General features: G+C 36.6%; 1 protein-coding gene across 6 annotated transcripts in view; it reads right to left on the reverse strand.

Moving 5' to 3' along the window:
* Window positions 1-23,495, reverse strand: part of CNTLN (centlein) — a 357,687-nt gene that overhangs the window by 77,147 nt on the left and 257,045 nt on the right. For 5 of the 6 annotated variants that reach the window (XM_082619946.1, XM_082619947.1, XM_082619945.1 and 2 more), the window contains exons 17-18: window positions 18,772-18,862; window positions 18,468-18,691 (exon numbers count right to left, since the gene is read on the reverse strand). In XM_082619946.1, coding sequence (XP_082476072.1) covers window positions 18,468-18,691; window positions 18,772-18,862 — 315 coding nt within the window. Of the gene's footprint in view, window positions 1-3,788; window positions 3,927-18,467; window positions 18,692-18,771; window positions 18,863-23,495 lie in introns of those variants that run through there. The other variant, XM_082619949.1, reaches the window with a different exon arrangement.

Here is a 23,495-nt window from a genome sequence, read left to right on the forward strand (position 1 = left end):
ACTAAAATACATGCACATTTAATTACATTCTTCAATTATTCTCCTTCTCTTCTCGTTTCTCAGTTCTTCTCATGGACTCATCCTAATCAGCAGCTTTTGACAGATGGTTGTTCACGTCTCAAAATATTTTCATCATTTGGCTTCTTCAATACTCCTTTCTCTTGGTCTTCTTTCTACTTAACTGGCCTCTCCTTTTCTGGACCTTCCTCATCTGCCCAAACTCTAAGGGTTGGAGGCCCCAGGGCTCAGACCTGGTATCTCTTCTTTTTTTCTATTTGCCTTCATTCCCTAGGTGATCCCATCCAGTCTCATGTTTTTAAATATAATCTAAATACTCCTAACTCCAAAATTCATACCTCCAGCCCAGCCCTCTCCTCTAAATTTTATACTCAGTTATCCTACTGCTCACTTGATATCTTCATTTCAGTGACAAATAGCACTTGGCTACAATGGTAAGCTGTCAATGATTTTTAGCCCCTAGGGTTTTACATTTATTTTTTGGCAAATTCTGGTGTGCATTTATAAGAATAATTGTTATATTTTAATCCAACTTTGTTGGTATGTTTTCATATAAGGTTCCCACTACCCCACAATAATTAGTATATTATATTGTCAGATATATTCTATCATCAACTTTCTGCTCACTTTAATTAGAATCATCACTGGTACCTTAAAGACTTAACTTTTTTAACCTTTCCTATATGACTGGTCATCAAACTCTGTGTGTTACACCAATGCAAAATCTCCTGCTTTTTTTCTAACTTTTTCTGCTTCTATTAGTATTGTCTAAATACTTATCATCTTTTGCCTTGATATTGAAACAATCTCTTATCTAGCTACTTGCATTGAATTTCTGTTCTCTTGAACTTTAGTATCAGTCCTCACTGTATATCAGAAGCACCTGAGAACTTTCAAAAACTAGCAAGGTGCAGGGACCACCCCAGTTATTTTAATTTAATTGGTCTAGCGTAAGACCTGGGCATAGGTATTTTTAAAACTCCCCAGGTGAGGACAGCATGCAGCTAGGGTTGAAAACCACAGGTATATTGGATTAATCATTAGTCTCAACAATCTACTTTCTCACTTTGATGCTTTTCCAAGCTTTCTTTCTTCTAATGATTTTGTTCTACACACAAACCTTTCAAAATCAAATCAAACTTTAAGCCTAAGCCCAAATGCCATCACCTTCAAAAGCCTTACTAAATAATGACAGCAATGAATAACAGTCTGTCTTTGTCCACTACATGTCCATGGTATATATTACATACATGCTATATATATAAGAGCCTCCTTGTACAGTGGTACACATGTACAACTTCCCTAATGTATCTTATACAGGGGACAAGGATCATGTTTAATTCATTACTGAATATGCCATTATTAGAGAGTCTTACATGTATTCGGTGCATTAAACTAAATTGAATTATAACCAATCTAAACATACATAACTATCCATGTGCAAACCAATATTTTAGACATTTAAAATCAAACTCTGAAATATATGCATATTTAAAAATCATAATAATCCCATAGTGAGAAAAATGTTATAATTTGTCATTTCCAGTTATGTTGATATTTTAATGAGAGATACTTTCCTAAAAGTATATTGATAAAAAGTGAAAACACTACTAGGAATATAAGACTGTGCAGTATATTATAACACTGGTTCATTATAAACAGAGACTAAATTTCTAAGTGATGTTTTCAGGTCACATTCTCTTAATATTTTCTGTGGTAAGATCACAAGTGAATCTGAAAACAGTATAGGGAGTATGATTTTACAGTACATTGTGTTCTGAGTGATAATAATAGTTCCTAACAAAGTCTAATAAAAGGCACAGACATTCTGTTACAAATATCACTTGGTTCATCTAGAAGATAGGACGTAGGAATAAGACGGTCACGTCCAATTCCACATGGATTGTCAGCTCAGATCCTGGTTTTTGCACAGTTTACCTTTCGAACATGATCCGAGTGACATTTCACAAATTCCTGGATAAATGTTGCTACACTCTGCTAGGAGAGAGACAGGCTATGTCATGCACAGATCAATAATAGCACTGTGTTTCATCAGCCTCAAAATCAAAAGTGCTTCATCTGGCAAAAGCCATGGCCCTAGAGAATCTGACATATATAAACTGAATACCCTACAAGGAATGTGTACTACACAAGCTATTGGGGTAAGATAAAAGAAAACTCTGGAGATTAACAATGAAGTACAATAAGAGAGTACTAGTTTTCTACTTCATTATTACGAGAGGCATGAACACAGATCATAAAAATGGAAATGAGGCTATTTAAAATTCTACAATTTCTGACAGAAAAAAAATGGGTCCCGAAAAATAAACACCTTCAATCTTTTTAATAAAGGCTGTTATGTAAATAAATATAAAGCAAAGACAAACATAAGTTTAGGATACAATAGTAACCATATAAATCTCTGTAGACGAAAATGGTTTTTTGGAGATCCACAAAATACAAAATTATACGATTTACTGAAAGACTCTTCAGACTCAGTAGTTATCATGTTCAACGTTTATTTGCTAAATTAACCTAAAGACCCAAAGTATTCGTTGAATAGGTTATGCTCCGTGGTTTTTAATGCCAGATTCTGACACTTGGCAAAAGTCCTTTATTTGGGGATAGATTAAACTCATTTAAGATTAATTGGTTTATGTAATTGGACAAGAGATGAAGCAAACTTGAAAACTCAAATCCTAAAATGAACCTGCTTTGTTTCAGATGGATGTTACCAAAATAGTTTCTGAGGAGAAAACTGCTGTTGCAGAATTTAGCTGTATCTGATTAAGGGGGCAAGGGAATCAAGAATTCATCAAGACTCTCCTCACCACATTCCAGGCAGCTAGTCGACTAGGCCGTTGGCCCTCAAGCGGTGCCTTGGCCCTTATTTAGTTCTGGGGAGTGCCTGGCAGACATGAGGGCTGTAGAGATGGACTTGGAGGGCAAACGGGTAAAGCCACTTCTATCTGTATGAATCCTCTTTGCCTGGGGCTTGTGGATGGAAGAGTTTTAAAGGGTGAATGGAGAGTTTGTGACGAAGGATGGTTGAGAAGTCAGAGGCCTGGAATGTGAGTCACAAGACAGTCTAGAATGGGCTTTCTGCTTAGATGGAAGTAGGCTCTGTGCAGCAGTCCCAGAAGACTTGCACAAGAAGAGGTTCAGACAACAGAAAATAATCCTAAGCAATTGTGCAGTGGGTTTCCATTGAAAGTGATTTTTGCTGGATTTGGAGGATGTAAAGTTGTAAGCATTGAATCTCTGAATGAGGTTCATCCATCTGAAGGACTTTCAAAATGGCAGAGGAGTAAGACGTGGAGTTCACCTTCCTCCTCATAAATACATCAAAAATACATCTACATGTGGAACAGCTCCTACAGAACATCTACTGAAGACAGGCAGAAGACCTCAGAATTCCCAAAAGGGAAGAAACTCCCCACGTACCTGGCTGTGTCGCTGACAGGGTCTTGGTGCTCCGGCCAGGTGTCAGGCCTGAGCCTCTGAGGTGGGAGAGATGAGTTCAGGACATCGGTCCACCAGAGACTTCCCAGCACCTCATAATATCAATCGGTGAGAACTCTCCCATAGATCTCCATCTCAACGCTAAGACCCAGCTCCACTCACAGACCAGCAAGCTCCAGTGCTGGACACCCCATGCCAAACAACGAGCAAGACAGGAACATAACCCCACCCATTAGCAGAGAGGCTGCCTAAAATCATAATAAGTTCACAGACACCCCAAAACACAACACCACACGCAGTCCTGCACACCAGAAAGACAAGATTCAGCCTCATCCATCAGACCACAGGCACCAGTCCCCTCCAAAAGGAAGCCTACACAACCCACTGAACCAAACTTACCCACTGGGAGCAGACACCAAAAACAACAGGAACTACGAACATGCAGCCTATGAAAAGGAGACCCCAAACACAGTAAGTTAAGCAAAATGAAAAGACAGATAAATACATAGCAGATGAAGGAGCAAGGTAAAACCCACCAGACCAAACAAATGAAGAGGAAATAGGCAGTCTGCCTGAAAAAGAATTCACAGTAATGATAGTAAAGATGATCCAAAATCTCAGAACTAGAATGGAGAAAATACAAGAAACATTTAACAAGAAACTAGAAGAATTAAAGAGCAAACAAACAAGGATGAACAACACAGTAAGTGAAATTAAAAATTCTCTAGAAGGAATCAGTAGCAGAATAACAGAAGCAGAAGAAAGGATAAGGGACCTGGAAGATAAAATAGTGGAAATAACTACCACAGAGCAGAATAGAGAAAAGAATGAAAAGAATTGAGAACAGTCTCCAAGACCTCTGGGACAATATCAAGTGCACCAACATTTGAATTATAGGGGTCTCAGAAGAAGAGAAAAGAAAGGGACTGAGAAAATATTTCAAGAGATTATAGTCGAAAACTTCCCTCATATGGGAAAGGAAATAGTCAATCAAGACCAGGAAGCACAGAGTTGCATACAGGATAAATCCAAGGAGAAACACGCCAAGACACATATTAATCAAACTATCAAAAATTAAATACAAAGAAAAAATATTGAAAGCAGCAAGGGAAAAGCAACAAATAACATACAAAGGAATCCCCATAAGGTTAACAGCTGATCTTTCAGCAGAAACTCTGCAAGCCAGAAGGGAGTGGCAAGACATATTTAAAGTGATGAAAGGCAAAAACCTACAACCAAGATTACTCTACCCAGCAGGAATCTCATTCAGATTCAACGTAGAAATTAAAACCTCTACAGACAAGCAAAAAGTTAAGAGAATTCAATACCACCAAGCCAGCTTTACAACAAATGCTAAAGGAACTTCTCTAGGCAGGAAATACCAGAGAAGGAAAAGACCTACAACTACAAACCCAAAACAATTAAGAAAATGGTAGAAGGAACATACAAATTGATGATTACCTTAAATGTAAATGGATTAAATGCTCCAACCAAAAGACACAGACTGGCTGAATGGATATAAAAACAAGGCCCGTATATATGCTGCCTACAAGACACCCACTTCAGACCAAGGGACACATACAGACTGAAAGTGAGGGCATGGAAAAAGATATTCAATACAAATAGAAATCAAAAGAAAGCTGGAGTAGCAATTCTTATATCAGACAAAATAGACTTTAAAATAAAGACTATTAGAAGAGACAAAGAAGGACACTACATAATGATAAAGGGATCGATCCAAGAAGAAGATATAACAATTGTAAATATTTATGCACCCAACATAGGAGCACCTCAATACATAAGGCAAATACTAACAGCCATAAAAGGGGAAATCGACAGTAACACAATCATAGTAGGGGACTTTAACACCCCACTTTCACCAATGGACAGATCATCCAAAATGAAAATAAATAAGGCAACACAAGCTTTCAATGATACATTAAACAAGATGGACTTAGTTGATATTTATAGGACATTCCATCCAAAAACAACAGAATACACATTTTTCTCAAGTGCTCATGGAACATTCTCCAGGATAGATCATATCTTGGGTCACAAATCAAGCCTTGGTAAATTTAAGAAAATTGAAATTGTATCAAGTATCTTTTCCGACCACAATGCTATGAGACTAGACATCAATTACAGGGAAAGATCTGTAAAAAATACAAACACATGGAGGCTAAACAATACACTACTCAATAACGAAGTGATCACTGAAGAAATCAAAGAGGAAATAAAAAAATACCTAGAAACAAATGACAATGGAGACACGACGACACAAAACCTATGGGACGCAGCAAAAGCAGTTCTAAGGGGGAAGTTTATAGCAATACAATCCCACCTTAAGCAACAGAAAACATCTCGAGCAAACAACCTGACCCTGCACCTAAAGCAATTAGAGAAAGAAGAACAAAAAACCCCCAAAGTTAGCAGAAGGAAAGAAATCATAAAGATCAGATCAGAAATAAATGAAAAAGAAATGAAGGAAACGATAGCAAAGATCAACCAAACTAAAAGCTGGTTCTTTGAGAAGATAAACAAAATTGACAAACCATTAGCCAGACTCATCAAGAAAATAAGGGAGAAGACTGAAATCAATAGAATTAGAAATGAAAAAGGAGAAGTAACAACTGACACTGCAGAAATACAAAAGATCATGAGAGATTACTATAAGCAACTCTATGCCAATAAAATGGACAACCTGGAAGAAATGGACAAATTCTTAGAAATGCACAACCTGCCAAGACTAACTCAGGAAGAAATAGAAAATATGAATAGACCAATCACAAGCACTGAAATTGAAACTGTGATTAAAAATCTTCCATCAAACAAAAGCCCAGGACCAGAGGGCTTCACAGGCGAATTCTATCAAACATTTAAAGAAGAGCTAACACCCATCCTTCTCAAACTCTTCCAAACAATATCAGAGGAAGGAACACTCCCAAACTCATTCTACGAGGCCACCATCACCTTGATATCAAAACCAGGCAAGGATGTCACAAAGAAAGAAAACTACAGGCCAATATCACTGATGAACATAGATGCAAAAATCCTCAACAAAATACTAGCAAACAGAATCCAACAGCACATTAAAAGGATCATACATTATGATCAAGTGGGGTTTATCCCAGGAATGCAAGGATTCTTCAATATATACAAATCAATCAATGTGATACACCATATTAACAAGTTGAAGGAGAAAAACCATATGATTATCTCAATAGATGCAGAGAAAGCTTTAGACAAAATTCAACACCCATTTATGATAAAAACCCTGCAGAAAGTAGGCATAGAGGGAACTTTCCTCAACATAATAAAGGCCATATATGACAAACCCACAGCCAACATTGTCCTCAATGGTGAAAAACTGAAACCATTTCCACTAAGATCAGGAACAAGACAAGGCTGCCCACTCTCACCACTCTTATTCAACATAGTTTTGGAAGTTTTAGCCACAGCAATCAGAGAAGAAAAGGAAATTAAAGGAATCCAAATTGGAAAAGAAGAAGTAAAGCTGTCACTGTTTGCAGATGACATGATACTATACATAGAGAATCCTAAAGATGCTACCGAAAAACTACTAGAGCTAATCAATGAATTTGGTAAAGTAGCAGGATACAAAATTAATGTACAGAAATCTCTGGCATTCCTGTACACTAATGATGAAAAATCTGAAAATGAAATCAAGAAAACACTCCCATTTACCATTGCAACAAAAAGAATAAAATATCTAGGAATAAACCTACCTAAGGAGACAAAAGACCTGTATGCAGAAAATTATAAGACACTGATGAAAGAAATTAAAGATGATACAAATAGATGGAGAGATATACCATGCTCCTGGATTGGAAGAATCAATATTGTGAAAATGACTCTACTACCCAAAGCAATCTACAGATTCAATGCAATCCCTATCAAACTACCACTGGCATTTTTCACAGAACTAGAACAAAAAATTTCAAAATTTGTATGGAAACACAAAAGACCCCGAATAGCCAAAGCAATCTTGAGAACGAAAAACAGAGCTGGAGGAATCAGGCTCCCTGACTTCAGACTATACTACAAAGCTACAGTAATTAAGACAGTGTGGTACTGGCATAAAAACAGAAAGATAGATCAGTGGATCAGGATAGAAAGCCCAGAGATAAACCCATGCACATATGGTCAACTTATCTTTGATAAAGGAGGCAAGAATGTACAGTGGAGAAAGGACAGCCTCTTCAATAAGTGGTGCTGGGAAAACTGGACAGGGACATGTAGAAGTTTGAGATTAGATCATTCCCTAACACCATACACAAAAATAAGCTCAAAATGGATTAAAGACTTAAATGTAAGGCCAGAAACTATCAAACTCTTAGAGGAAAACATAGGTAGAACACTCTATGACATAAATCACAGTAAGATCCTTTTGGACCCACCTCCTAGAGAAATCGAAATAAAAACAAAGATAAACAAATGGGACCTAATGAAACTTCAAAGCTTTTGCACAGCAAAGGAAACCATAAACAAGACCAAAAGACAACCCTCAGAATGGGCGAAAATATTTGCCAGTGAAGCAACTGACAAAGGATTAATCTCCAAAATTCATAAACAGCTCATGCAGCTCAATAGCAAAAAAACAAACAACCCAATCCAAAAATGGGCAGAAGACTTAAATAGGCATTTCTCCAAAGAAGATATACAGACTGCCAACAAACACATGAAAGAATGCTCAACGTCATTAATCATTAGAGAAATGCAAATCAAAACTACAATGAGATATCATCTCACACCAGTCAGAATGGCCATCATCAAGAAATCTAGAAACAATAAATGCTGGAGAGGGTGTGGAGAAAAGGGAACACTCTTGCACTGCTGGTGGGAATGTGAATTGGTACAGCCACTATGGAGAACAGTATGGAGGTTCCTTAAAAAACTAAAAATAGAACTACCATATGACCCAGCAATCCCACTACTAGGCATATACCCTGAGAAAACCATAATTCAAAAAGAGACATGTACCAAAATGTTCATTGCAGCTCTATTCACAATAGCCCGGAGCTGGAAACAACCTAAGTGTCCATCATCGCATGAATGGATAAAGAAGATGTGACACATATATACAATGGAATATTACTCAGCCATAAAAAGAGACGAAACTGAGCTATTTGTAATGAGGTGGATAGACCTAGAGTCTGTCATACAGAGTGAAGTAAGTCAGAAAGAGAAAGACAAATACCGTATGCTAACACATATATACGGAATTAAAAAAAAAATGTCATGAAGAACCTAGGGGTAAAACGGGAATAAAGACACAGACCTACTTGAGAATGGACTTGAGGATATGGGGAGGGGGAAGGGTAAGCTGTGACAAAGCGAAAGAGAGGCATGGACATATATACACTACCAAACGTAAGGTAGATAGATAGTGGGAAGCAGCCGCAGAGCACAGGGAGATCAGCTCAGTGCTTTGTGACCGCCTGGAGGGGTGGGATGGCGAGGGTGGGAGGGAGGGAGATGCATGAGGGAAGGGATGTGGGAACAGATGTATATGTATGACTGATTCACTTTGTTATAAAGCAGAAACTATTAAAAAAATGCAAAAAAAAAATAAATAAAGACTATTACAAGAGACAAAGAAGGACACTACAGAATGATCAAGGGATCAATCCAAGAAGAAGATAGAACAATTTTAAATATTTATGCACCCAACATTGGAGCACCACAATACACAAGGCAAATGCTAACAGCCATAAAAGGCAAAATTGACAGTAACACAATCAGTGTAGGGGAATTTTAACACCCCACTTTCAACATGGACAGATCATCCAAAATGAAAATATATAAGGAAACACAAGCTTTAAATGACACAACAGACCAGATAGACTTAATTGATAGTTTTAGGACATTCCACATGAAAGCAGAAGAATACACTTTCTTCTCAAGTGCACATGGAACGTTCTCCAGAATAGACCACATATTGGGTCACAAATCAAGACTTGGAAAATTTAAGAAAACTAAATCGTATCAAGCATCTTTTCTGACCACAACACTATGAGATTAGAAATCAATTACAGGAAAAAAACCGTAAAAAACACAAACCCATGGAGGCTAAACAGTGTGCTGCTAAATAAGCAAGAGATCACTGAAGAAATCAAAGAAATTTAAAAATACCTAGAAACAAATGACAATGAAAACACAGCAATCCAAAACATATGGGAAGCGGCAAAAGGAGTTCTAAGAGGGAAGTACATAGGATTTCAAGCTCACCTCAAGAAACAAGAAAAATCTCAAATAAACAATGTAACCTTACACCTAAAGCAACTAGAAAAAGAAAAACAAAGAAAAATCAAAGTTAGGAGAAGGAAAGAAATCATAAAGATCAGAGCAGAAAGAAATGAAATAGAAACAAAGAAAATGATAGTAAAGATCAATAAAACTAAAACTTGGTTCTTTGAGAAGATAGACCAAATTGATAAAGCTTTAGCCAGACCCATCAAGAAAAAAAGGAAGAAGACTCAAATCAATGAAATTAGAAATGAAAAAGGAGATATTGCAACTGACACCACAGAAATACAAAAGATCATAAGAGACTACTACAAGCAACTATATGCCAATAAAATGGACAACCCGGAAGAGAGGGACAAATTCTTGGAAAAGTACAACTTTCCAAGACTGAACAAGGAAAAATTAGAAAATATAAACAGACCAATCACAGGTAATGAAATTGAAACTGTAATTAAAAATCTTCCAGGGCTTCCCTGGTGGCGCAGTGGTTAAGAAAACACCTGCCAATGCAGGGGACATGGGTTCGAGCCCTGGTCTGGGAAGATCCCATGTGCTGCAGAGCAACTAAGCCCATGCGCCACAACTATGGAGCCTGTGCTCTAGAGTCCGTGTGCCACAACTACTGAAACCTGCGTGCCTAGAGCCCGTGCTGCGCAGCAAAAGAAGCCACCAAAATGAGAAGCCTCTGCACTGCAAAAAGAGTAGCCCCTGCTCGCCGCAACTAGAGAAAGCCCGCGTGCAGCAACGAAGATGCAACAAGGCCAAAAATAATAATCAATAAATAAAATAAATACATTTATAGAAAAAAAATCTTCCAGCAGAGAGGGTGTGAAGAAAATGGAACCCTCTTGTACTGTTGGTGGGAATGTAAATTGATACAGCTACTATGGAGAACAGTATGGAGGTTCCTTAAAAAACTAAAAATAGAACTACCATACGACCCAGCAATCCCACTACTGGGCATATATCCTTAGAAAGCCATAATTCAAAAAGAGTCATGTACCACATTGTTCACTGTAGCACTACTTATAGTAGGCAGGACATGGAAGCAACCTAAGTGTCCGTCAACAGATGAATGGATAAAGAAGATGTGGCACATATATACAATGGAATATTACTCAGCCATAAAAAGAAATTCAGTTATTTGTAGTGAGGTGGATGGACCTAGAGTCTGTCACACAGAGTGAGGTAAGTCAGATATAGAAAAACAAATACCATATGCTAACACATATATATGGAATCTAAAAAAAAAAAAGGTTCTGAAGAACCTAGGGGCAGGACAGGAATAAAGACGCAGACACAGAGATTGGACTTGAGGACACAGGGAGGGGGAAGGGTAAGCTGGACGAAATGAGAGAGTAGCACTGATATATATACACTACCTAATGTAAAACAGATAGCTAGTGGGAAGCAGCTGCATAGCACAGCGAGATCAGCTTGGTGCTTTGTGACCACCTAGAGGGGTGGGATAGGGAGAGTGGGAGGAAGACGCAAGATATGGGGATATATGTATATGTATAGCTGATTCACTTTGTTATAAAGCAGAAATTAACACAACATTGTAAAGCAATTATACTCCAATAAAGATGTTAAGAAAAAAAAACATAAAAAAAAAATCTTCCAGCAAATAGAAGTCCAGGACCAGATGGCTTCACAGGTGAATTCTATCAAACATTTAGAGAAGAGTTAACACCTATCCTCCTCAAAATCTTCCAAAAAATTGTGGAGGGAGGAACAATCCCAAACTCGTTTTATGATGCCATCATCACCCTGATACCAAAACTAGACAAAGATACTACAAAAAAAAAGAAAATTATAGACCAATATCAATGATGAACATAGATGCAAAAATCCTTAACAAAATACTAGCAAATAGAATCAACAACACATGGAAAGGATCATACACCATGATCAAGTGGGATTATCCCAGGGATGCAAGGTTTCTTCAATAAACTTAAAACAATCAATGTGATACACCATATTAACAAATTAAAGAATAAAAACCATATGAACATCTCAATAGATGCAGAAAACGTTTCTGACAAAATTCAACACCCAATTATGATAAAAACACTCCAGAAAGTGGGCACAGAGGGAACCCCCCTCAACATAATAAAAGGTATATATGACGAACCCACAGCAAATATCATTGTCAATGGTAAAAAACTGAAAGCATTTCCACTAAGATCAGGAATAAGACAAGGATGTCCACTCTTGCCACTATTATTCAACATAGTTTTGGAAGTTTTAGCCACTATAATCAGAGAAGAAAAAGAAATAAAAGGAATCCAAATCGGAAAAGAAGAAGTAAAACTGTCACTGTTTGCTGATGACATGATACTATACATAGAAAATCCTAAAGATACGACCAGGAAAATACTAGAGCTAATCAATAAATTTGGTAAAGTAGCAGGATACAAAATTAACACAAAGAAAGTTCTTGCATTACACTATACACTAACACTATACACTAACAATGAAAGATCAGAAAGAGAATTTAAGGAAACAATTCCATTTACCATCGCAACAAAAAAATAAAATACCTAGGAATAAACCTACCTAAGGAGGCAAAAGACCTGTACTCAGAACACTATAAAACACTGATGAAAGAAATCAAAGATAACATAAAGAGATGGAAAGATATACCATGCTCCTGGATTGGAAGAATCAATACTGTGAAAATGACTATACTACCCAAAGCAATCTACAGGTTCAATGCAATCTCTATCAAATTACCAATGGCAATTTTCACAGAACTAGAACTAGAAATTTTACAATTTGTATGGAAACACAAAAGACCCTGAATAGCCCAAACAATCTTGAGTAAGAAAAACGGAGCTGGAGGAATCCAGCTCCCTGACTTCAGACTATACTACAAAGCTACACTAATCAAGACAGTATGGTACTGGCACAAAAACAGAAATATAGATCAATGGAACAGGATAGAAAGTCCAGAGGTAAACCCATGCACATATTGTCACCTTATCTTTGATAAAGGAGGCAGGAATATACAGTGGAGAAAAGACAGCCTCCTTAATAAGTGGTTCTGGGAAAAATGGATAGACACATCTGAAAGAATGAAATTAAAACACACCCTAACACCATATACAAAAATAAACTCAAAATGGATTAAAGACCTAAAATGTAAGGCCAGACACTATAAAACTCTTAAGAGGAAAACATAGGCAGAACACCCTATGACATAAATCACAGGAAGATCCTTTTTGACCCACCTCCTAGAGAAATGGAAATGAAAACGAAAATAAACAAATGGGACCTAATGAAACTTAAAGCTTTTGCACAGCAAAGGAAACCTTCAACAAGATGAAAAGACAAGCCTCAGAATGGGAGAAATATTTGCAAACGAAGCAACTGACAAAGGATTGATCTCCCCAATATACAAGCAGCTCATGCAGCTCAATATCAAGAAAACAAACAACCCAATCCAAAAATGGGCAGAAGATCTAAATAGACATTTCTACAAAGAAGGTATACAGATCACCGATAAACACATGAAAGAATGCTCAATATCACTAATCATTAGAGAAATGCAAATCAAAACTACAATGAAGTATCACCTCACAGTGGTCAGAATGGCCATCATCAAAGAATCTACAAACAATAAATGCTGGAGAGGGTGTGGAGAAAAGGGTACTCTCCTGCACTGTTGGTGGGAATGTAAATTGATACAGCCACTATGGAGAACAGTATGGAGGTTCCTTAAAAAACTAAAAATAGAACTACCATATGACCCAGCAATCCCACTACTGGGCATATACCCCAAGAAAACCATAATTCAAAAGGATACATGTGCCACAATATTCACTGCAGCACTATTTACAGTAGCCCGTACGTGGAAGAAACCTAAATGTCTATCAATAGATGAATGGATAAAGAAGATGTGACACATATATACAATGGAATATTACTCAGCCATAAAAAGAATGAAATTGAGTTTTTTGTAGTGAGGTGGATGGACCTAGAATCTGTCATACAGAGTGAAGTAAGTCAGAAAGAGAAAAACAAATATCGTATGCTAACCCATATATATGGAATTGAAAAAAGCGGTACTGATTAACCTAGTGGCATGGCAGGAATAAAGACACAGACATAGAGAATGGACTTGAGGGCACAGGGTGGGAAGGGGAAGCTGGGATGAAGTGAGAGAGTAGCACTGACATATATACACTACCAAATGTAAAATGGATGGCTAGTGGGAAGCTGCTGCATAGCACAAGGAGATCAACTTGATGCTTTGTGATGACCTAGAGGGGTGTGATAGGGAGGCTCAAGAGGGAGGGGATATGGGGATATATGTATACATATAGCTGATTCACTTTGTTGTACAGCAGAAACTAACACAACATTGTAAAGCATTTATAGTCCAATAAAGATATGAAAAAATAAATAAAAGAGTCTGCCTGCCAATGCAGGGGACATGGGTTTGAGCCCTGGTCCAGGAAGATCCCACATCTTGTAGAGCTACTGATCCTGCATGCCACAACTACTGAGCCTGCACTCTAGAGCCCGTGAGCCACAACTACTGAGCCCACGACCCACAACTACTGAGCCCACGACCCACAACTACTGAAGCCTGCACACCTAGAGCCTGTGCTCCGCAACGAGAAGCCACCATAATGAGAAGCCGGTGCACTGCAATGAAGAGTAGCCCCTGCTAGCCACAACTAGAGAAAGCCTGCGTGCAGCAACGAAGACCCAACACAGCCAAAAAAAAGAAAAAATTAAGATTCATTCATGTTATATTGTGTGTCAATATTTCACTAATATTGGTGATTTAATAATATTCCTTGTATGAATATATCACAATCTGTTTATCCGCTCACTAACAAACGGACATTTCAGTTGTTTCTACCTTTTGGCTATTATTAATAATGCTGCTATGAATAATACTGCCTTAACATTGACTGTCTTCTTATATGGTGTCTTAAAGTAAGATAAAGGCAAGAGATTGGGCTTTCTCATTTCTTTTCTGAGCATGCACATAGCTCTATGAATGCATGTGTCCTCTAGATTCCCAAGAATATGTCAGAGCCTTTCAGAACTCTTATGAGCATCTCATTCCCCATTCAAGCTATTTGGTTAATATATTGTTTGACATAAACTGGAATCCATCACCTCAGGCAACCTGAAGTTAAGACACTTGCCTGTACTGTAGCTGACAACCCCATCCACCAACCCCTCCCTGCCAAGAAGAGAGCTGTCCACACTGAATGAGATCAGAGTCTCTGGGGTCTTCCAGAGAACCAATGGATAGAGCAAATAATGACAATTAATTGGGAATGAGGCTTACAAGGAGCTCCAGTTCCATTCTGCTTCTTCTGGTAGCTGCCAGGATGTATGGGGAACATGCACTATTATTTTTCCAAGGCTACTGCTGAGCTGGGACAAATTAAAATGCCTCTTCCATCAAAGTTTTCTGTTCTTATCTAGACACATTTGCTTTTCTTGAATAAACACTCCTTAGATCCTTGCAAGTATGGTTAATTTCCAGAGTTTCACTGAAGAATTGTAAGTGATCCCTAATGTGCACAGTCTCTATAAAATGCTTTATAGTTTTCATGTAAAATACTTCTGCTTGATCTTCAATCTTTTTAAAGATAAGGAATTCAGAGCTTAGAAAACCTGTAACTTCCTTGAACCATCTATTAATTCCCTTAGGAGTATTACATTAACCCTTAGAAGATTTGGTTCTGTACCCAGTGCTATGAAAATGTTGATTCTCAACAATTTTTGCCCTTTTTTCCATTGTTTTTATGGAAGAGTAAATTTTCAAAGTCCTTACACTAATAGTGATATATGCTACAACATGGATGAACTTTGAAAACATTATGCTAAGTGAAAGAAGCCAGACACAAAAGGCCATATATTGTCGATTCCATCTGTATTAAATGTCTAGAATATGCAAATCCAAATACACAGAATGTAGATTAGTGACTGCCTAGGGCTCAGAGAGATGGAGAAATGGAAGGATGATAGCAAAGGGTTCAGGGTCTCTTTTTGATGTTATGAAAATGTTCTAAAATTGATTTTGGTGATGGTTGCACAGCTTTGTCCATATTGAAACAACCACTGAATTAAATGATAGAATTGTCTGGTATGTGAATTATGTTTCATTAAAGTTACTGCCAAAAATAATAATAGAGGGTGATTTTACCCACTCTCAATAATTGATACTTCATTTACCTCACTCTCAATAATTGACAGAACTGAACAGAAAACCAGCAACAAAAGAAAAGTTGAACATCAGTATTAACCAACTACACCTAAGAGATATATATAGAACACTCAACCCAACAACAGCAAAATACAAATTCTTATCAAGTGCAAATGGAACATTCTCCAAGATCTACTATATGTTAGGTCACAAAACAAGTCTTAATACATTTATAAAAACCAGATCATAGAAAGTAACTTCCAGTGTAAGTGTGGAACATGGGTCAAGACTGGGTATAAGTCCACTCTTGGAATAAAGGCCAAACACAGTTCCTGTTAGTACAACTAGTATACCACTAATCTTTTATAAGTAAAACATTTCTAAGCATTGCTTGAATCAAAGCACTAGATATTGGAAGTAGAGAATTTATAATTTAAACTTATGTGTGATAGTGGTTTAAAAATTATTTTCTAGAATGATGAAAATATTACTTCTGTGTAAACAACAAATCATTCCTTATACACACAAATACCTTTAAGAATGGACACTTAAGCAGTCTCCCAAGGCAACAGAAATAAAAGCAAAAATAAACAATAATATTGGGAACTAATCAAACTTACAAGCTTTTGCACAGCAAAGGAAACCATAAACAAAACGAAAAGACAACCTAACAACTGGGAGAAAATATTTGCAAATGGTACGACCAACAGAAGCTTAATTTCCAAAATATACAAACAGATCATACAATTCAATAACAACAACAACAAAGAAAAATTCAATCAAAAAAGGGCAGAAGGGCTTCCCTGGTGGCACAGTGGTTGAGAGTCTGCCTGCCGATGCAGGGGACGTGGGTTCGTGCCCTGGTCTGGGAGGACCCACATGCCGTGGAGCGGCTGGGCCCGTGAGCCATGGCCGCTGGACCTGTGCGTCTGGAGCCTGTGCTCCACAACAGGAGAGGCCACAACGGTGAGGGGCACGTGTACAGAAAAAAAAAAAAAAAAAGGCAGAAGACCTAAGTAGACATTTCTCCAAAGAAGACATACAGATGGCTCATAGGCACATGAAAAGATGCTCATCATTGTTAATTATTAGAGAAATGTAAATCAAAACTGCAATGAGGTACCAACTCACACCAGTCAGAATGGCCATCATTAAAAATTTACAAATAACAAATGCTGGAGAGGGTGTGGAGAAAAGGGAATCCTCTTACACTGATGGTGGCAATGTACATTGTTGTAACCACTATGGAAAATAGTACGGAGGTTCCTCTGAAAACTAAAAATAGAGTTGCCATATGATCCAGCAATCCCACTCCTGAGGATATACCCAGACAAAACTATAATTCAAAAAGATACATGCACCCCTATGTTCAGAGCAGCACTATTTACAATAGCCAAGACATGGAAACAACCTAAATGTCCATTGACAGATGAATGGATAAAGAAGATGTGGTATACACACACACACACACACACACACACACACACAAACACACACTGGAATATTACTCAGCCATTAAAAAGAATTAAATAATGCCATTTGCAGCAACACAGTTGGACCTAGGAATTTTCATACTAAGAGAAGTCAGAAAGAGAAAGTCAAATACCATATGATATCACTTATATATAAAATCTAAAATACAACACAAATGAACATATCTATGAAACAGAAGAGACTCAGAGACATAGAGAACTTGTGGCTGCCAAGGGGGAGGAGGGGTGGGGAAAGGAAGGATTGGGAATTTGGGATTAGTAGATGCAAACTATTATATACAGGATGGATAAACAAGGTCCTGCTGTATAGCACAGGGATTACATTCAATACCTTGTGATAAAAGCATAACAGAAAGGCATATGAAAAAGAATATATATGTATAATTGAGTCACTTTGCTGTCAGCAGAAATTAACACTACATTGTAAATCGACTATACTTCAATAAAAAATTTTTAAAAAGAATAGAGACTTAAGGAATAATCTTTTCTTTTTTATTTGCTTTAAGATTAAATTATGATAACCAGCAGTAAGGTATACTGTGTCTAAAAATTGTTACAGAAAACTCAACTCACCTGAGTAAAAATATATATGATACAGGTACACATTAATATAGATATTTATATTAAAATCTTCACATTTTATATTAGTATTTGCAAAGAAGAGCTGGGGCAATTACTAGTTAATAATGTGATTTATAATGATAAATGGAAAGTTTTAGACATGGGCAAATGGGCGAGCTAAATGAATTTATGGAGCTTGCTTTTAAAATCTAAGATATAACAGAATAAATATCACATAAAAATGTTAAGGTAAAGAAAAAAACTAAGTGGAAAAGGAATTCTAGTAAGTACTTGTCAAAAGATTTGGAGTTCTTAATAAGACCTTGTTTAAGAAATCTAGATATTAAACATTTCATCAGTTAGCAGTGTCTGGGAAATTTTTAAACTCATAGACATGTCTAACACAAATATGAACCAAACAACACAAGTAAAACAAAATATCCATTTTTATAATATAGTCTACTGTAATTTATTTGTAAAGTTCCCTTTACCTTTATTGTCTGTCTGCTTGTTTGAAACCGCTGATCAGACACTTGCTGCTGGTGAAGGAGCTTTTCATTGACTTCTTTATATTCTTTAATAGACAGTTCTGCTGCTTTTTTGGCATTCAAAAGTACACTGTTCTGTTGTTGCAAGGATACTATACGTTCTCGTAATAAAATAATACTGCTATTTGACTTCTGGGCTGTTATATTTTTCCAGTTTTCTCTGTTGACTATATAAAAATAATGTTAATAATTAAAAAAAAATCTCATTAAATTAAAAAGACATTGTTAATTTCATATGTATTCTTACCTCTGGTAGGACCTGTCGTATGTGAATTCTTTTGAATATTACTATTCTTCTTTTGAAAAGTTGGTTTTTTGGCATTCTTGTGAAAATAATTCTAAATTTGAAAGTTTCATAAAAATTAGATTATTACTCAATAACAATTTCAAGTGAACCAACATACTATATAATATTTCTTTACTTAAAAACATATTTGTGCAGAGTTAAAAAAGAAGTCTGGACAATAAAATTCTATAATTGATGCCAAGAGCTCATAAATGAACATAATACGTGCACTAACGTTGACCTAGCAGGTAGAAGATGAAAATACAAAAATGAACCCAAAAGTAGTAGAAATTTAACCTATGAACAGTTTAAAAAGCTAGGAGCAAAAATAGTAAAAGTGACAAAAATAAAATAACTATATTTAATAACGTATTCTCTGGGAATCTAGTTCCTTTTCTCAAATAATGATGATAATAAAGTAACTTTCCTTGAATCTGTATCTTTTCCTATTGACATTCCAATGCACTGAGACTAAATAAAATGAAGCCATGTTGACTTTCGTTCCAAACTGTTTCACCAATCTATAAAAGCTTTCCCAAAACAAAAATTTAAATAGGAATATGTTTCAAAATATTATAAACCCTAATAATAAAATATGTTTAAGAATTTATTGCCCGGGAAATAGGAAAAATATCAACCTAGAAAACTATTTCTTTAAAAAAAGGAATTTTTTTCAAACAACCCAATTCAGGAACATATAAATAATTATAATAAGAATGGAAGGAAAAAATAAATTTGACCAAATGTTACTTTGACAATGAGCCATATATTTTATATCAACAGATACATAAACTATACTATATTATACATAAGGCATGGCCCTAAAGTAATAGAACTGATTTATTAACACAAATACCAGAAACTTCTAACTAAGATAGGGTTTTCCTTTAAACGAATTACTTTCCTTTAAATGAACTATGTTTCATTAAATATCTCATTTGAACTTGTCTTCAGAATCAGTATATAAGATACATTTTTAAATGTTTCACTCCCTTATTAAGATTCAGTTAATATTATGTGCTGGTCATGTATCTACCACAATAAAAACATCCAAAATAGAACAATCAAATTACCAATATTAGTTACCAGACTTGATATCAAATTAACTGGACCTAAAATAAAAAAGAGGCTTCTATTTCCAGTATTATTACTGATCAGAAATCCAGAAATATTCTTATACTTTGAAGGAAGCACACTTAAAGCATGTTTCAAACATGACAAAGTGTTAAGGGAAATTCTGAGGCCCAAAATAAAGTAAAGCAAGAATTCAGAGGGATTTCCCTGGCGGTCCAGTGGTTACGATTCCAGTCTTTCACTGCTGGGGGACCAGGTTCAATCTCAGGGAACTAAGATCCCACAAGCTGTGCGGTGCAGCCAAAAAAAAAAAAGAGTCCAGAGAGACAAGTGACAAGCAAAGTGGCTAGCAAAATACAGGACAACTCATAATCCCTTGTGACCTTGAAATTCCATTTAAATACCAAAGCAGAATATAGGAGGAAAGGAAAGAAAGCCTAGGCCCTAGCTCCAGATGAGAAATTAGAAGTCACAAAGCGAGGGCACTGTATATAACAATAGCCTGTACCTTTTTTATTGCTGAGTAGTATTCTATGGTATTGATGTATCATAGTTTGATTAACCATTTAGCTATTAAAGAAAATTTTGGTCATTGCAGTTTTTAGCTATTAAAAATAAAGCTGTTATGACCACTCATGTACAAGTTTTTTAGGTAAACATAAATTTTCATTTCTATAAGTGTCCAAGAGCAAGAGAGCTGGGTTGTATGGTAAGCATATGATTGATTTTTTTTAAAGAAACTGCCTATTGTTTCCCAGAGTGCTATACCACTTTATATTCACACAAGCACTACATAAGAGATCCAGTTTCTCTGCATCCTTGTTAGCACTTGGTATTGTCGCTATTTTTTATTTAAGTGTTCTAACAGATGTGTATCTCATCAGGGTCTTAATTTGCATTTCCCTAATGGTTAATGATGTTGAACATCTTTATGTGTGTGTATTTGCCATATATTTATTCTTTTCAGTGAAATGTCTGTTCATGTCTTTTGCCTGTTTTCTACTTGGATTGTTTGATTTTCTACTGTTGAGCTTTAACAAAATCCTTATATATTCAAGATATCAGTCCTTTGTCAAATATATGATTTATAAATACTTCCTCCCAGTCTGTAGTGTGTCTTTTTAATCCTCTTAATAGGGTCTTTCACAAAGCAAAAGTTCTTAATTTTTGATGAAGTCAAAATTTGATGTTTACTTTTAGGGATCATGCTTTTGATAACATGTCTAAAAACTCTTCAGCAAGTCTTAACTCCCAGAGATTTTCTTGTATGGTTCCTCCTGAAAGTTTTATAATTTGTTTTACTCTTATATCTGTGATCTATTTCAAGTTAATTTTTGCATAAGGTGTGAGGTTTAGGTATAGGTTTATTTTTTTTGCCTAGGGACCTCCAATTGTTCCAGCACTATTTGTTGAAAAGACTATCCTTCCTCTATTGAACTGCTTTTGCACACTTTTCAAAAATCAGTTGTTTTTCATACTTGTGGAGCCACTTCTAGGTTCTACATTCCATTATGTAAGTATTAAACCTTTCTTCCCCTCTTGGTGGGTGTTTGGTGTCACCAGTCTTGACAGCAAATTGAGTGGTGGGGAATGATGACATCCTCTGTGGGGCAGACACAAAATAGTTATCTTATTTTTTGGTTAAATTTCCCATTTGGTTCTTTTTTATATATTCTATTTCATTGATGAGAATTTCTATTTCATTCTTGAGATATTCTATTTTTTCATTTGTTTCAAACCTGTTTGTAAATGCTTGTTGAAGCATTTTCAATGACAACTACTTTAAAGTGCTGTCATGTAATCTGATTGTCTATGTCATTTTGCTGTTACCTTCTGTTGTTTCCTTTTTTCATGCAAGTTGAGGTGTTCCTGGTTGCTAGGTATAATGAGTGATTTTCAGTTATATCCTGGACATTTTGGGTATTATGTTTCAAGACTCCATATCTTATTTAAATCTTTTGTTTTAGCAGGCTTCCTCTGATGCCACACTCATGGGGCAAGGAGGACCACCTCATTACCGCCCGTTGGGGATAGAAGTCCAGTCTCTGCTGACACCCTGGTTGGGGAGGGGCACCTCATTACTCTTGGTGGGGGTGAAAGTTCAGGCTCCCCACAGACCTCTGCTAATACCACCCTGGTTGGGAAATGGAGCATGACTTTGTTTCTGCTCCTAACTTGGCCTCTCTTGACACACTGTGGAGGGTGTGGGAGGCTTTAAAGATATGCGAGGTTATGAAAGTCCGAATTTCTGCACTTCACCTCTGAAATCTAGAGGAACCCTGCTAGGAAACGAAAGGGGCATCTCTTTATTGCTGGATAGAGGTAGATGTCCAGCTCCCCATGTGGTCTCTAATGACATAAATGGAGGGAGGCATTACCATTGGCCCCTCACCGGGCCCTGTTAGAAGGAGGAGGGATGCCTTCTTATAGCCAGGTGAAAGTGAAAGTGTAGGTTCCCCACTAGGTCTTTACTGGAGGGGGTAGCGGTAGGGTTGCATTTTTTTCTGTGGTGTTCGGCTAGAGTAGTACAGTTATTGTGTAAAAGTTTTCTGTCTTACTGGGCTGTCCATTTCCTAGTCCTTTGACTAGAGAGAACAGGGTTTTACAGGGGGCTTTTATCATCTAACCAATTGGCATTTCCAAGTTGCAGGTTTCTTCAGTACCCAAGCCAGGATATGTCAGGCAAAATGAAAACCCAGAGAACTCACCAACCATCTTCTTCCAGTGCTGACATCCCTACCTGGTGTGTCTCCTCTCCACCTTTCAGAGTCTTCTCATAGTTTTATTATTAAATTTATATTTATACAGTCCCTAACAAAATCCCAAAGAATTGTTTGTGAGAAGCTGATTCTAAAGAGCCAAGGACCAAGAATACTGAAGAGACTCTTGAAAGAAAACAAGGTGGGAGACTTGCTCTATTATGAATCAAGAATACTATACAATAACCGTAATGGGACACTATGGTATGGATAAATATACTGATGGAACGGAAGAAAAAGTCTAGAGACATACCTGCATGTATATGCACATGTGATTTACAGCAAGTTGGTGCTGTTGAACACAGTGGAGCAAAGTGTAAAGCTTAATCCCTATCATTCATCACATGCAAAAATCAATGCCAGACAGACATAAAAATCAAAACAGTAAATCAGATGATATAGAAAAAGATAACAAGTAAGGTAGTATAAAAATATCTAAGTTGAAGTAGGTAGAAAATAATTACAGAAAACATAAAAAGTGTTATTCATACAGGAAAAAAATTGCTAAATTTGACCACATTAGAATTATGATGTTCTATTCCCCAAAAGATTCCAATAAAAAGAGTGAAAAGGCATAGCATAGAGTAGGGCAAGATATCTACATTGTATATAATCAACATGAGGCTCATATGTAGCATATGTAAGAACTCCTACAGATGAATAAGAAAAAGACAGACAACTCATTTGTAAAATGGCAGAGAGCTGAGGAAGCAATTTACTGAAGAATTCCAAATGGTCAATAATTGTAAGAAAGTATTATTCAACACTTTATTAGTAATCACACAATGTAAACTAAACCCACAATGATATACCTCAACATACAAACAAAAGTGGCTGAGATAAGGACTAATA

The sequence above is a fragment of the Mesoplodon mirus genome (assembly GCF_964341445.2).
Source record: "Mesoplodon mirus genome assembly, chromosome: 1".
Classification (NCBI taxonomy): Eukaryota; Metazoa; Chordata; class Mammalia; order Artiodactyla; family Ziphiidae; genus Mesoplodon; species Mesoplodon mirus.